Source organism: Myotis lucifugus, unplaced genomic scaffold (genome assembly GCF_000147115.1).
Source record: "Myotis lucifugus unplaced genomic scaffold, Myoluc2.0 scaffold_25, whole genome shotgun sequence".
Lineage (NCBI taxonomy): Eukaryota > Metazoa > Chordata > Mammalia > Chiroptera > Vespertilionidae > Myotis > Myotis lucifugus.
In genome coordinates, this window is record NW_005871073.1 from 4290113 (window position 1) to 4305819 (window position 15707).

General features: G+C 38.6%; 1 protein-coding gene across 1 annotated transcript in view; it reads right to left on the reverse strand.

Annotated features, from left to right (window-relative positions):
- Positions 1 to 14166, reverse strand: part of FUBP1 (far upstream element binding protein 1) — a 36620-nt gene extending 22454 nt beyond the window's left edge. The window contains 10 exon segments of the mRNA XM_014453554.2: positions 17 to 115; positions 214 to 376; positions 2617 to 2674; positions 2799 to 2870; positions 2958 to 3010; positions 3540 to 3579; positions 4100 to 4138; positions 4894 to 4956; positions 5787 to 5877; positions 13959 to 14166. Coding sequence (XP_014309040.2) covers positions 17 to 115; positions 214 to 376; positions 2617 to 2674; positions 2799 to 2870; positions 2958 to 3010; positions 3540 to 3579; positions 4100 to 4138; positions 4894 to 4956; positions 5787 to 5877; positions 13959 to 14078 — 798 coding nt within the window. The 5' untranslated portion in view covers positions 14079 to 14166.
- Between the last annotated feature and the right edge of the window lie 1541 nt (positions 14167 to 15707).

Sequence of the window (15707 nt, forward strand, 5' to 3'; positions counted from 1 at the left end):
ATATAAACTTGTTTACTTGAACTTTGTATGGATCTCCAGTAATCCTAAGAGGTTTGTCAGCACCAGTGTTCTGAGGTCCATCTTGAATCATAACCATTTTAACTCCAGCCCGTTCCTGTTCATCATAAAAAAAAAAAGTATGTATTAATAAAAGGGGAATGGAAGTAAATTGGCTTCAAAACAGATGAATAGTAATCATTTTACAAATAATACCTGAAGTTGTTTAATAGTCTCTCCCCCCTTTCCAATAACTAATCCAGCTTTGCTAGCTGGAATCATTATTTCTTGAACTGCATTTCCTGGTCCATCACCATGATGGAAGCCAGGGGCTGGTCTTCCTTTTTCAACAATCTGGTCCAGTAATCGTTTTGCTGACCTGTTAATAAATTAACAGTCAAATAAGTTGTAATATACCCCAAAGCTTATCCAAAAGAAATATAAAATATAACCAGTTACTTCTTCCAATTCCAGTTTAGATGGCTTAAAGCTAAATTTTAATAATTTCAATTAAAAGAAAATGCCATTAGGGCCAAAGATTAGAACTATTCAATCAAATTTCTAGGTATACAATTTTCAAATATTTTTGAGATTCCAAAATTTCTAAGCAGCACTCAAATTCCAAAGTTAATCGCAATATTAAATTGATTCTTATGAGCACTAAATAAAATGTTTTTTAAAAAAATATGTATTTTTGTTGAATTCAGAGGAAGGGAGAGAGGTAGAAACTTCAATCACAAGAGAGAATCAATGATCGGCTACCTCGTGCACGGCCCCTATAGGGTATCAAAGCCTGCAACCCAGGCACATGCCCTGACCAGGAATAGAACAGTGACCTCTTGGTTCACAGGTCGATGTTCAACCACTGAGTCACACCTGGCCGGGCAATATTTATATTTTTAAACCATCACTTTGGTCACTCAGGTGTTTAAATGTATTAATTCAATAAATACTTAAGAAATGTCAGTTATATACCACATTTCATTCTAGCTAATGGGGTTACAGCACTGAACAAAAGAGACAAGAGTTTCTTCTGGCATCGCTCAGTGGTTGAGCATCGTCCTATGAACAAGGATGTCACTGTTCGATTCCTGGTCAGGGGACATGCCCGGGTTGTGGGCTTGATCCCAAATAGGTGCTGTGCACGAGGCAGCTGATCAATCACTGGTCCTGTCTCATCACTGAAGTTTTTCTCTCCCCCTTCCTTCCTCTCTATAATAAACAAAAACGTATTAAAATAATAACGTTAAATAAATCACATGTCATTTGGGAAGGGCTATGAAGAAAATCAAAGCAAAATAAGGATAGAATGTGTATGTGTGTGAAGGGATGCTATTTTATGGAAAGTAGATATGGGAGACCTTACTGATAGACATTTGAGCCAAGACCTGAAGGAAGAGGCGGAGGGAATTTGAAAATAGAGGAGAAATAGAAAGTACAAAGGACTCAAATGAGAGGCATGCTTGGTGTGCTCAAAAAATACAAGAGGCTACATGAGGCTAGAACAGAGTGAATGGTAAAAAAATAAAGTGAGAAAAACAGCAGGTAAGCAGGCCATGGTAGACACTGATTTTTACTCTAATTGAGTTAAGCATTATGGGATTTTGAGCAAAGTATTATGAATTGACTCACAATCTTGAAGAATCACTATGGCTATACTGTTTAAGAATAGATCATTGTTGAACACGGCTAAAACAATGGACACACGTAATATAGGCAAATCACATCACAGATAAGATGGTAGTATATAAGGTGGCAAAAAGCTGGATCTCAAATAAATTATGAATAAAAAATGACCAAGACTTGCTTATGATAAATGAGGAGTAAGAGAGAGATAAAATATTAAAACAGAGTTGCCATACATGTAAGAGATAAAAGAGTATAAATAAAAGCTGGGAATGGGCTGTAAAATGATTTTATTTCCTAATAATCTTGTGTTTGAGATGTCTTAATAGACATTCAAGTGGAGGCACTGAGTAGATGGATATGAGCCTGGAATTTAGAAAAAGAGACCAAGGATGGAGATAAAAATTTAGAACATAAAAATCTATGGTATATAAAGCTATATATTAAAAGAAGTTTAATAGAGTAAATTAAGTTATCCAAAGAGTATGTGTAGATATATTGTAAGAGGACTGAATTTTGTGGCACTTTCATGTTGAGCCCAGGAAGATAAGGCTGACAACCAAGATAAACTGAGAAAGAAGAGAAGTAGGTATCTAGGCAAGTGGTCCACTGTGTCAAACAGTGCTGACAGGCCGAATGAGGAAGCGGCCAGTCATGATCTCGAATAGACCAATTTTAACGGGACAGTGAGAATCAATGCTCGACTGGTGTAAGGTCATGACAACATGAAAACAGGCAGATGATAATGCCAAAGTAGAGCTACCTCTTTATTTAAGGAGTTTTGTTGTAAAAGGGAGCAGAGAAATATAAATGTGGGGTTCAGGGATGGTTTTGGTTAATGTGAGATTTTCAAGCATGTCTGTATGCTACTAGAAATTATCTAGAAAAGAAGGGGAAATTTACAGTGCAGGAGGAAGTCAGTTCAATTGTAAAGGCAATGTACTTCAGTAGAAAGAAGGGGGCTGGCCTTTGACACATGATTTTCATACTTACTGGACAGACTCAGGTGTTCCAGTTAACATACAAGACCTTTCTGGAAGGCCACCACTGTCTACAATATAAAACAAAAAAGTTTAAGGCTAAGAAAAGGTTAACACATACCACAATTTTCAATAGAAGCTTAAAAATATGCTAGCTTTCTATTTAGTATGAAAATAGCATCAAAATAACGTTACCAGGAGCAATCTGTATTTTGCATCCAGATTCCTGCTGTATACGTGAGATTTGTTCACCTCCTCTGCCAATAACTAGAAAAGAAAAAAGAAAATTATTAGCTGAAAGATTGCCAAGTATGTTTTGATTGTTTTCAAAGCTTTAAAAACCAGGTTACTTACTAAATCCAACCATTCCATCTGGAACTTTGTATTCTTCAGTCATTACAGACCTGCTAAAAAAAGCAAAACCAGAAACTAACATCTTCCTTTAAAGAAAGGTAATTTACTTACAAATAAAAGGTACTCTATCGATGAAAATGGAGGTCTAATGGTCAAACCAGGGTTCCAGGAACATGTTTGTTTATAGTCAAAATATGGCTTGAGTAGTTAAAGTTAGAATCTTAAGGTAACGCATATCAAGTGAGGAGGGTATGGTGAATGGAACAGTCTGAAGGCATGCAAAGAAGCTGGAGTAGAGTTGAGGGACTGTCAACTTAATTTTTTTAAAAATAGTATTTTAATTCACTTTACTTTCTCTAAAATGTATCTAATTACACCCATCCTTCCAAACTACAAATGTACGTCACTCAAAAAAGAAAAATGATCATTCTGTATCACCTTATTAAGATGAAGGAAATGAAACACACACACACACACACACACACACACACACACACATATTCACTGTACACTAACTTGGTTGTGTTTTTACATACAGTTCAACTAAAACTTGCAAATCATTTGAAAAGCATTTGACTATACCTTTGCTGCTGATGCATCGGTGGTAACTGCGTCCCAAAAGCTACCATAAAAATTAAATAAAAATGAAAAAGTTTAAATTTAAGTTCACATATATTTAATACTTTTATCAAGCAATTCCAAAATCTTTCCCTGATGCACAGATAATACCTTGAAGAGAGTAAAATTTTATGCAGAATACTTAAATCAACATTGACAGTAAGCAAAAAAAGTCAGCAAAAGGGCAGACATTACTAGCAATGAAATAGAAAAAAAACACCTGTCCTTTTTCAAGTGGTGCATGTATAGATTAAGAAATAGACCAATAAAACATAATAAAAATGAGAAATAGAGCAAAAAAGAGACTATATAAAATAACTTAATGGTCTAATCTCATTAATATGTACCTGGCCAAAACTGAAAGATCATAAAGATAGGATGCACATATTTACAAAGAAATTCATTATAACATAATATTCATGGCCTCCAACTAACTTCAAAGATACCCAACAAAAGATAGGAACAAAACCCTAATTAAAATCCAGTTACTTTATTTTTTAACCCAACTTCAAATAAATACTTACAGTCATTTTGAGGAGCAACTTTCTTAGCATCTGGTTGATCTGCAAAATTAAATGTCTTTTAATTTTTTTGCCAATAAGTACAAATATATGAATCAGTTCCCCTGCCCAAGCAAGAATATCAATATAAACATTTATTGAAATAGCTGAGGGTATTGTGTAATTTGAACCAAAAGTGCCAAAACGTAGCCCAAACTATTCATGTTTAAAAGATGCACAGACATTTTTTAAAAAAATTCTTTTTGATTGTATCAAATCACTGACCTTAATGTATGTTAAGCACTTTAGAATGTTATAAGACAAAGTATTTAGGTCCGTTACTAGCAAAATATCACATGCTAAAGGCTAATGATGCTTCCCACTGTAGGAACTGAAGACTGGAAGAAAAGAAGACCTATCAAAATGTGAAAAGTTGACATATCAAAAGTTGAGTGTATCAGACAGTGACCACAAAGCTATGCAAAATAAATTTTAAAATGAGATTACAAGGCAATCTCGATCTAAACTGTTCTATTGTTCTTCACCAAACATATCAAGGCATAAACTTCAGCAGAAAACTCAAAGCAACTACATGACTACCTTCATCTACATCCTTTACAGATGAATACAATGCATACCTTAGAATAAACAACTGATAAAGTACTATTCTCCTCCCCCCTTCAAAGTTAATTAAACATCAGAATGTTGTACAGCAAAAATTCAGACACATAATCCAAGAAATACTGTGTCCATATCAGAATCCACTGGTTTATTTCACGTTTACATACTAAACACAGGTAATAAATAAAAATTCCTGCCTTTAAAAGGAGAGGGCATTCCCTCCCAGTGTGTTGTACTGCTCGGACTTGTCCAAGAGCCATCTACACATAAAATAAAAAGAATACATTACATACAACATCTGAAGCATCATTAGCTCATTTTTTGTTTTGTATATTAAAACCTCACTGTAAATGTGAAAATCACTTAATAAAACCAAGTACTCCTGGTCAAAAGCTACAAATACATTCTATAGGCTCATTCAGAATCCTCCTCTTAAAAAAATAAAAAGGCAAAAAGAAATTGTATCAAAATTTCATACATCAAATCTAAAACAAAAATATGTGCTGACTTCTAAGTTCAGAAACTTCAATAATTGTTTTTTTTTAAATACAAGGCACTGTAAATCTACTGCTTTAAGCCACATTGAGTTAAACCTGAAACACAAAACAAGGTACTAAAATAAATAAAAATGTAACAATAAAATGGTATAATCTGCAACACACTAGAATAGCAAACTTTGGCAACTTCAACCTTTAACGTGAAATCTGAAATAGCAGAACAATGAAAATATAGCATATAAAGATTTAATTCATGTATGATGAGAAAAACCTGTGAAATGTCCCCTCAACATTTTAATTTCCATTCCCCCTTCCCCCAGAATATTAACAAGTCGTCTGTGCAAACTGTCAATCTGGCACAATCTTAAAAGAAGAAAAATGATGTTTTTCTAATAAGACAAAACTGACTAAAATTTTACCTACCTTGTCTAGGTTTCTTTTCCCCCCTTTCCTTTTGAGGGCAACATAAGCCTTACAATTTTAGGAACCTTATGATAAAAGTAATGTTTCAATACAATAATAACATTTGAAAAATTGTAAAAATTACTTTAACTAAACTGTGTAAAACAAAAATACTTATGGCTATAACTTACCTCCATCTTCCAAAGGTCTTTTTTGTCCCCCATAACCATAGTCATTTGAATTCAGTGATGTACCAGCATCACCTCCAATTTTTGCTGCAATCTTAAAAAACAAAAACATACTATCATTAAGAAGAGCACCATAACTACTATATGCTATTTAGTACTCAATTTCCTCATATAGTTCCTAATACCTATATATGTCAAATAACTCACATAAAAGCTAATTTGATAAAAAGACAAATTATAGTACATTACTATCATTAATAACTCCAGAGTTAACAAATAATCACCTGAAATTAAGCTTTTCATATAAGAACAAAGAAGTAATCAATTAGGAATCTTAAGACTGACCAAATAGCTTTGAAGAAAATCTGTATCCTAATTCTATCTTTGCCATGGCTCTCTCCCATGACTCCACAGAAGATGTGTGTGGGCATAGAGAATGTGAATACCTGTGGGACTCTAAGGCTGTGCTGTCTAATAGGGCAGACATTAGCCAATGTGGTTACTGAGTACTTAAAATAGTCCAAATTGGAGATATACTTTGAAGTGTAAAATATACAGATATTAAAAACTTGAAATTAACTAAAGAATGTAAAGCATCTCAAAAATGTTTATATTGAACACATATTAGAATAGTAATATTTTAGATATGTTGGATTAAATAAAACGTGTGTGACTTTATTGGACAATCTTGCACTAAGGAAACATGGGGGCAAGAAAGCCTCAGAAATAGAGACATAAGTAATTTTATCCTTAAAGACTTAACTACTAGAATGGGCCAAATAATTGCCTGAAGTTGACTAAACAAACATTATACTTGAAATACCAGCCTCAAGTCACAAGTGAGGCAGAGCCAGTGGACATTTACTGCACTTTTCTATGAAAGAAATGAAACTAATATTGTGGAGTGCCAACAACAGGCCACGTTCCACATTATAAGTGTTCCATATTCATTTTGTCATTGAGTGATCATTAACATCCCTATGAGGTAGAAAGTATTAGTGAAGTAGATATATCTTACAGTTAAAAAAAATTAAAAGAGGTTAATAACTAAGATTACATAGTTAGTCAATGCTCATGTCCCAATTGCTACACAGTCCCATGCTATAATTACTATGAGGGGGATAATCACTAAAGTGGGTGAATGGCTCAGAATTCATATTACATTATTCTTTCAATTTTGAGCATGTTTGAAATGTTCCATGATAAAAAATTAAATGGAAAATCAAACTTTTGGTAACTGAAATTCCCCCAAAAATGTCCTGATGTGGAACTAAACCAACTATACCTCAAGCTTCATTATAACTAGGAAATTAGAGAAAGTAAGAGTATATTCAGAAACTTGAGTCATAAATCCAATGTATCACTTATATATATGTTCCCACATAGCAACTATATTTCCCAGGGTTACTAGATTTCACTTTTTCTACATGCAAACACATATAGCAAAGCATATTAGAATTAAGGATACTAGAGCTTTGGTCAATCTAACCTTCCTTAATCATCTTTCACTTTCTCAAAAGCCTGTTTGCATCTTTGAGCATCTAATTAAAACCTTATTTCTTTTCTAAGATTTTCTCATCATACCTGAAAACTGCTTTTCCATCCTTAAGGGTTTTTTTTTTTTTAATGCTAAGTCTATACAATCACTTGTCAAATAGAGAGCACTGCAATATGTTAAAAAATAGTTGCTATAGCAAGCTCAAATTGTGTCAAGACAGTTCTGTCCACCCTTAAGCTTTAAAACAGTTAGCATTGAATTGTTCCTTAGGAACTTAACTACACTGCCAGTATTGATGGACACTGATGTTAAGGAAAGTATTTTAGGACAGAGAAAATAGTGGCACCAATGACTGGAAAATATTTTAGGCTGTGAGTATCTCCAACAGTTAGCTTTTATAAATGCTCTATAAATCAGCACTCCTTGGAATTTCTGCACAGAGAAAGTACACTTATTTTTACCTCCCTATTCATTCAATAGAGAGGGAGAGAGAAACATCAATTGGTTGCCTCCAGTACCCTCCCTAACCAGGGATCGAATAGGTGACCTTAGGGTTAAAAAGAACCAGTAACACCATCTCAAAAATTCAAAATACGAAGACATCAAAGAAGAGCTTTTGGTAAAAATACTATCAATACAGATTTGTTCAATTCTCCAAAATCAAAAGAAAATATACATTTCCTAAGTCAGCGATTTTCAAGCTTTTAAAAAAAATCTCATTGCACACAAAATTACTAAAGTTCTGTGGCACACCAAAAAAACTTTTTCTGATCACACACACAATTTTGGTTCATTCACACCAGACAGCTATTGTTGAGTTGGCTGTTGTCATTTTTTCATTTGACAATCTAAGGGAAAAGAGGTCAGTATTCCTGACTAAATAATCAGATATTGAATGTTTAAAAATTCTTGTGGCACACAGGTTGAAAATTGCTGTCCTAAGTCATTGAAAGGAGGATTAATTTAAGAGAAACAGTAGTTCCTAAAATCCAACCTCCAATTATATATAAAAGTATTACTGGACTAATAAAATTAAGTCTAATACATTTTTTATTTTAATTTACAATACAGTGAGGCCTTGACTTAAGAGTTTAATTCGTTCCGTGACGGAGCTCGTAATTCAAATTACTCGTATGTCAAATCAACAGTGAATGAGTGAGACACGTGATGCTGGGCTGATGTGGCATTCACTGTGACGTTCGCTGCGCCAACTAGCGGTGGGGTATCTGAAGCTGGCTCGTAACCCGAATTTTAGCTCGCAACTCAAAGCAAAAAATCGGCCGAGAGACGGCTCACGGCCCCACTGTAATTCAAGCTTTTCATTTGGACTTCAAATGAGTAAATTTTTTTGAGTGTGTTTTAATGTTTTAGCATTTTCTACCTTTCTTCACAGACTATTCCTACTATCCAACAATTCTGAATATTTAAGAGATTATTTAGTTATATCACCTTATTTTAGATATTTTTTTTAAAAAATCAGAAGCTGATTCTCAGAAGCAAACTACCTAAATGCCTCAGGTGACTAGCTCCTAATTTTCAGTCCACTGCATGCTTCCTTTGGTTTGCAGTACTACTGTGATTTGGAGTGGGTTGTGATTCTGGTTCAACTAATTTGGGTCCCTGCCAAATTTTCCTGTGCATTCTGCACCTTGTTCACCTTATCTATACAAAGGAGATAACCGTTTTTCTATACTTACCTAGAAGGATGGTTGTGAGAATTAAATGAATACAAGTTTAGCACAGAACCTAACATAGTATATTAATTGCTAGTTATTATAAACAGATCAGCATACTATAATTCAAACGATAAAGCAGGGTCTGCACGTCAAATATTTGCATTTTAAAATTTTAACAATTTTTATTTGTCCTGAAGACATATGTAGTTACATTCTATTTGTGAAAACTGCCCGCTGGAGACTAAGGTATGTGATTTCTCTTTGTTATCCCTAAGACTGAAACCCTAAGACTGACATAACCATATTGTGGGTATTCAACAAATGAATTTCTGCAAGAACATAATTATTTTCAAAACAAAATTTCATTACTACCTAAATTCATTAAAGATATTTTTTCATTCAATTGAATAAATACTAAGTACCTGCTAAGGGTCAGGTTTTGATGGTTCCCATGCACCGGAAATGTGAAGATGCATGAAGGACACAAGAAATATTACGAGGCCACCATTTTATTAACACTGTCACCTCTCTACAAAACAGGAACCTTTGCTTATTATCATAATCAAACTTTGCTATTCTGTCTCAAAATGTTTAAAAAAGTCACACTCAAATGCTAGTTTTCATTGATGGGATTAATGGTAATTAAAATCAACAATTCTATTTTATAAAATTTTCATTGCATTCAAACATAATGCAATTTATAATTATCAAGAAAGAAATATCAAGAATAATTGAGTACTGGCCCCAGCCAGGTAGCTCAGCTGTTTGGAGCATTGTCCCCATATACCAAGGTTGTGGTTCAATCTCCAGTCAGGGCACATAAAAGAATCAACAAATGAATGCATAAGTAAGTGGAACAACAAATGGATGTCTTTCTTTCTTTCCCACTTCCCTCTCTTCTCTCTCTCAAATCAATAATAATAATAAAAAGAATTACTGAGTACTTAATAACTAATTTACTAGTTAAGCAGAATGGATGAAGTTTGATATTTTTGGTAACTTGTGATCTACCACTGTATAAGCTGTTCTTATACCTCTTCCTTCCAAAGAACATAGCATAATACTTTGGACAAAGAAATGAAACTTAAGGTTAGACGGGAATTTTGGAAATATAATTCAGTGTCCTTTAGGAAAAAGTGATCTACCACTTTATTCACTATCTAGTCTCAGCCTCTGTCTGATTCACTTCTATCTTCATAGAACATTGAGAAAAAAAGTGGATAGGTACATTGTAATTTTCCAATGCTCAGAGACAGAACTTATTATTTAACTAGAGGCCGGGTGCACAAAAATTTGTGCACTGGGGGGTGGGGTCCCTCAGCCTGGCCTATGCCCTCTCGCAGTCTAGGACCCCTCGGGGGATGTCCACCTGCTGGCTTAGGCCCGCTCCCAGGGGGATTGGGCCCAAGCTGGCAGTCAGACATCCCTCTGGCAGCCCGGCAGTCCTTGGGGGATGTCCACTTACTAGCAGGGAGCAGACCTAAGCTGCAGTCGGACATCCTTAGTGCTGCTGAGGAGGCAGGAGAGGCTCCCGCCACCACCGCTGTACTGGCAGTCATCAGCCTGGCTTGTGGCTGAGCAGTACTCCCCCTGTGGGAGCACACTGACCACCAGGGGACAGCTCCTGCATTGAGCATCTGCCCCCTGGTGGTCAGTGTGTGTCATAGTGACCAGTCATTCTGCTGTTAGGGTCAATTTGCATATTACCCTTTTATTATATGGGAATAGAGGCCCGGTGCACGGGTGGGGGCCGGCTGGTTTGCTGTGAAGGGTGTCCCGGATCAGGGTGGGGGACCTGCTTGGGTGCCTGGCCAGCCTGGGTGAGGGGCTGATGAGTGCAGCTGGTCACACCCCCTTGGGGGGGGGGGGGGTGTCCCCACTGGGGTGCCTGGTCAGCCTGGGTGAGGGGCTGAGGGCCGTTTCCAGGCTGGCCATGTTCCTCCAACGATGGAAGCTACCAGCCTCTCCTTTTTTTCTTTTTATTCTGGGATTTATTTACCTTCTATAATTGAAACTTTGTAGCCTTGAGGAGCTCAGAGCCGGCCAGGGCAGGCGGGAGGGAAGCTTGGCTTCCTCCCTCCATCGCCAGGGGCAACCCACGCCTCCTGCTCGCTCCAGCTCCGTGGCCACGGCCGACTGAAAGCAGGTATCTGGGGTTTGTTTATCTTCTATATTGAAACTTTGTTGCTTTGAGTGGAGCTTAGAGCTGCTGCGGCAGACGGGAAGCTTGGCTTCCTCCATCATTGGGGCAACCAAGCCTCCTGCTTGCTCCAGCTCAGCGGCTGTCAGCCGCCATCTTGGTTGGGTTAATTTGCATATAGTCGCTCTGATTGGCTGGTGGGTGCGGCTTAAGGCGTAGCGAAGGCGCGGTCAATTTGCATGTTTGTCTTTTATTTGTGTAGATGTAATTACCAGAATCCTAACCTCACCTTCTGGAGTCACAGCTTGAAATACAAAAACATAAATTTCTAAAGTGTACAGGTTAGAAACCCTAAACTAGAGAAGCAATCTAATCTGGTGCCCTGTGCTCACAGAGTATTATTATAAAAAACTGTAAATTTCACATTAAAAATAAACAATTAGGATTCTCTGGGGGGAAAAAAAGAAAAAGTTTGGCAACTTGGCCTAAATTACCAGATGGCAACAATCAGCTAGTGTAAATGCTACTAGCATTTACTAGGTTAGGAGGGCCCAGGAATCCTAATCAGTTATCCTGCTTTCCAACAAATAACTGTCCAGCCAAAAATGCCCATAGGTATACAGCTTTTGAGAACAAGAAGCTGTTCTTGTAACTCTCCCTTCCAAAGAACACAGCATAATACTTTGGACAAAGCAATGAAGCTTAAGGTTAGATGGGAATTTTGGAAATATAATTCAATGTCGTTTAGGAAAAAGTGATTAAATATTAACCTAACTTGTTCCTTCAGCCCAAGTACTCTTCCCAACATTCCACTTTTAAGACAAATAGCATCCTAAAATGTAATCAGAAGCTAAATATGGAAATCTCAGATTTAAGATCAAGTCTGTAAAGAAACAATCAAATTATTACAGCAAAGACATCTATCTATAAAGGATTATTACATCAAGGGCATTGGGGCAGCTGACCTACTGGCATGTAAAGAGTACAAAAAATTCCAGTGTGAGGACAATTTCCACATTAAGAAAGCAGTCTAAGTTAACAGGAAATTATAGCCTAGCCAAATCATGAAACCTACTTTTTTATTAAAGTAGTCTTTCAGAAGTTGTATACATCTGTACCTTTTCTCACTTCTTGCCTCACCCAACACTATCCTCCAGTGACTTCATACTTGGGTTCTTGTCAGGGCAAAAAACCTTCATACCTTTGCACATGCTGCTTCTTTTCGCCACTGGTCAAACTCCCACACATTCTTGAATGCCTTGCTTAAAGTGTCAGTCCTTTACTTTGGCAGTTAGGCACCCCACTCGCTGGTGGTGTGTACAGTGCTTAACTCATAGTAGGAACTCTATATATGTTTCTAGAACAAAAAGATTAACTAACTGTCCTTATTATGCCCACTTCTTTCTGAAAACCACTCATTTGCATTTGGTTCCTAGAAGCCAGAAACCCCAATTCACACATTTAAAAATTCTCTAGTATCTAAGTACAGTGTGTGGCACATAATAATTCAATATGCTGGTGGAATAAAAATAATTCAGGGGAGTCTTTCAACCCAATCTAATAAAACACCACTAACAGAGGTCCTGTCATTATGTAAATGTCTCAGTCACTATTCAAAACATGTTCAGGATAAATGAAAATTCAGTGAAAAAACTGTAGAGTTAGTATTAATGATGACGTTTCCTCGACTCTCCTGAGTATTCTGACTATAAACAAGAACAGGTACATTTTTATTTATAATGTGCTCACATTACAAAAGTAAGAGCGATTTGTTACATCACTACTGATTTTATGGATTTTGACTGAAATAGTCCTTTAACTGGAGGGTAAAAAAGAAAAATTAAGTGAACTCCTAATACAATCAAAGCATAGCACAAAATTAGTTTCTGATTACCATTCGTTTACCACTAAGGTCTAAAAATGTCTGGCACCTATTATGCCTAGTGTCATAACGAGAGAAAGACTCTCATTTTTGCTTACATACAAGTCCAGACCAATAGCACACATTTTAAAGTTATAATGATATTAACGTACTTCCCAATAAAGATGGAAGTTCAAATGAAGAGCTCTTTACTTCGGAGGTACATGTGCTTTTTTTTTTTTTTTTTAAGCTTTCGATTGTGAAAGAAGTGCCTTCGGGGCAAATGTATGCACCTACGTAATAGAAAGAGGTGGTCAGTTTACGACTCTGAACAGAGAGGCAGATTCAAATGGAAATTTGGGGGTAAAATGGGCCTGAAGCCATTTTGAGAAATAAGGGGGGAAGGACTGGTCTCACGCGGACACGGAAACCCCGCCACGAGGAAGCACTCCCACCCGGGATCCGGTACTTTCCCAAGTCTCTTCCTCGTCACCGAGAAAGCGAACGACACCGACAGACTAACTGCGGAAAGGGCCGTGAAGACCACTCTCCCGGCATATCCCTCCCCTTCCCATGGCTCCGGGGGGCAGACCCCGGATTCCCTCCCAAACGAAACTCACAGCCAGAACCTTCCACGCTATTGTGTGAAACTAGGCGCGCTTTCTACCACGGGGGGGACCGTGCTCCATCTGAGGAGGAGGAGGACATGCTCACTCCTGAGAGAGAGGAGCGCCTGTGCCGCAGGGGAGGACAGAGAGCCCAGGCCATCCGAGCGCGGCACGCGTTTGGGGTTCCCACGGGCTGAGACAGCAAGAACACGAAACCTAAATCTAGCCTCTGACCGGCACCGCCAACGTGGGGAAACGTGAGTCTCCGCACATTTGAGAGCCCGGAAGAGCATGTCTTCCCTCTTCCTCTGCGCCTACAGAAGTAGCGGCCTACTCCGCCAGCGACCAATTACCGTGAGCCGTCGGGATCCCGCCGCGCAGCCCCGGCTTACCTGCCGGGCTCTCTGCAGCGCATCTTTGAAAGCATCGTTAACACCGCCGCCGCCGCCGCCGCCGCCTCCACCGCCAGCTGAGCCAGAGGAGGGTGGAGGGACTGTTGAATAGTCTGCCATCTCTACCCTACTGTGGCCGCTACCGCTCTCCACACAGACCTTCTCTCAGCCAACTGCTAAGAAAGAAAGAAAATGGCGGCCGCGGAGCCTCTATCACATTCTTGTGCGACCATCGTGCCGTAAAGGGGCGGAGATTGAAAGTAGCAAATCTCGCGATGTTTCTAAGCAAGTAGCTGTGTAGAGGTGGGGTCTGAAAAAAAAAAGGGACGGGCACGCAGGCGGATGTCGCGAGAATTGCGTTTAAGGTGTCGCGAGAATGTGGTTTGTGAGGGCGCCCCTCTCGCGCGTTCCCGTGCTGAGGCTGTGTGGCTGCCCCTTTAGGGAGTAGAGGTCGGCGCGGCGACCGCGGTGGAGTCGAGTGTCTGAAAGCCTGAAGAAAAGCTGCTTAACGGCCGCTGCCCGAGGGAGTTAGTGTCGGTGGATTTTACGTTGGGGGTCATTCTGCGTATCCGTAGGCAAGAGGGTGACGTCACGAGCGTCCTGAGGTCACTGCGGCCGGGAGACCGCCAGGGAAGAGCGCTCGCTGGTCGCCGCGAGGTGATGCTCCCGAAAACGTCCACCCGGCCTAGCGGGAGCTCGGCATGATTTTCAGGGTAGTAAAGTGCCCCTGTATTTTACTTCTAGATGGTTAGATGATTTAAGTTTTATCACCAATGGGGGTGAATTCAGGCCGGAGCCCTGTTACCACGTGAGATGCTTTTGGATAAATAATGCGGATGAGGCTGTGATGCTATGACTGCTGTCTTCCCCACCCCCCCTCCTTTTTTACCCTTTAAAAGATGTAAATTGTTCCTAAAACTCAGTTTTAACCAGATTTGGTAACCTCGTCGTCTATGTGTCCATGACCAATTTCATTGAGATCCTTGTAATAAAGAACATCCTTTTCTTAATCAAAAGTGACTTTGTAGCTTCTTAGAAATAGGTTCCTCCAGCCCCACCTCGTGAGAACGTAGATGGACGGTAATGTTCTGAACCGCCCTTTTAGGACTAGATAGTTACTTTTGTCTTTTCTGCTATCTACTCCGGTTACCAAATAATTTCAGATCCTCAGACCTTCCCCAGTAAAACGGCACGGAGTTTACTGCATGAACGGCAGTCCCAGACTGGGAGGGTGCTGTGGGAGACTGTCACAGGGGCCTCTTCCAGATTCTCTCCTTTTAGATAACAAAGAAGGAGGTAAAATGAACCTTACCAACTTGGGCATTTTGTGTTTTGTTAATGAGGTCTATAGAGGATCTTTCCTATCGCTGGTCTTCGAGTGATTGAGAGAAATGCGTGCTGCAGTCCTCTGCTATCTAAAACGAATGTGTCCGTTTGCTAAAGGCCCAAAAGAAGACAGAAAACTAAACAGATTTATACATGCACATACATACAAGTGGGTTATCATTTTCTTCCCATCGCATCCAGTTATAGTTCTGATTATCTTTCCAGCGTTTGTAGCCATCTCTTTAGATTTGGGAGGAATTTTTATTTGGAGAAGTAGTGGAGGTATTGGACTGCAGATTAAACCAGCTGGTAGAAAGAAAAATTAAAAGCCGTGTTGGGCGGTGTTGCCAAATAGAAGTTTTCTACTTGCATTTTGAGAAAGTGTTCAACAAGGGGCATTTATTAATCAGTAATTGATTTTTT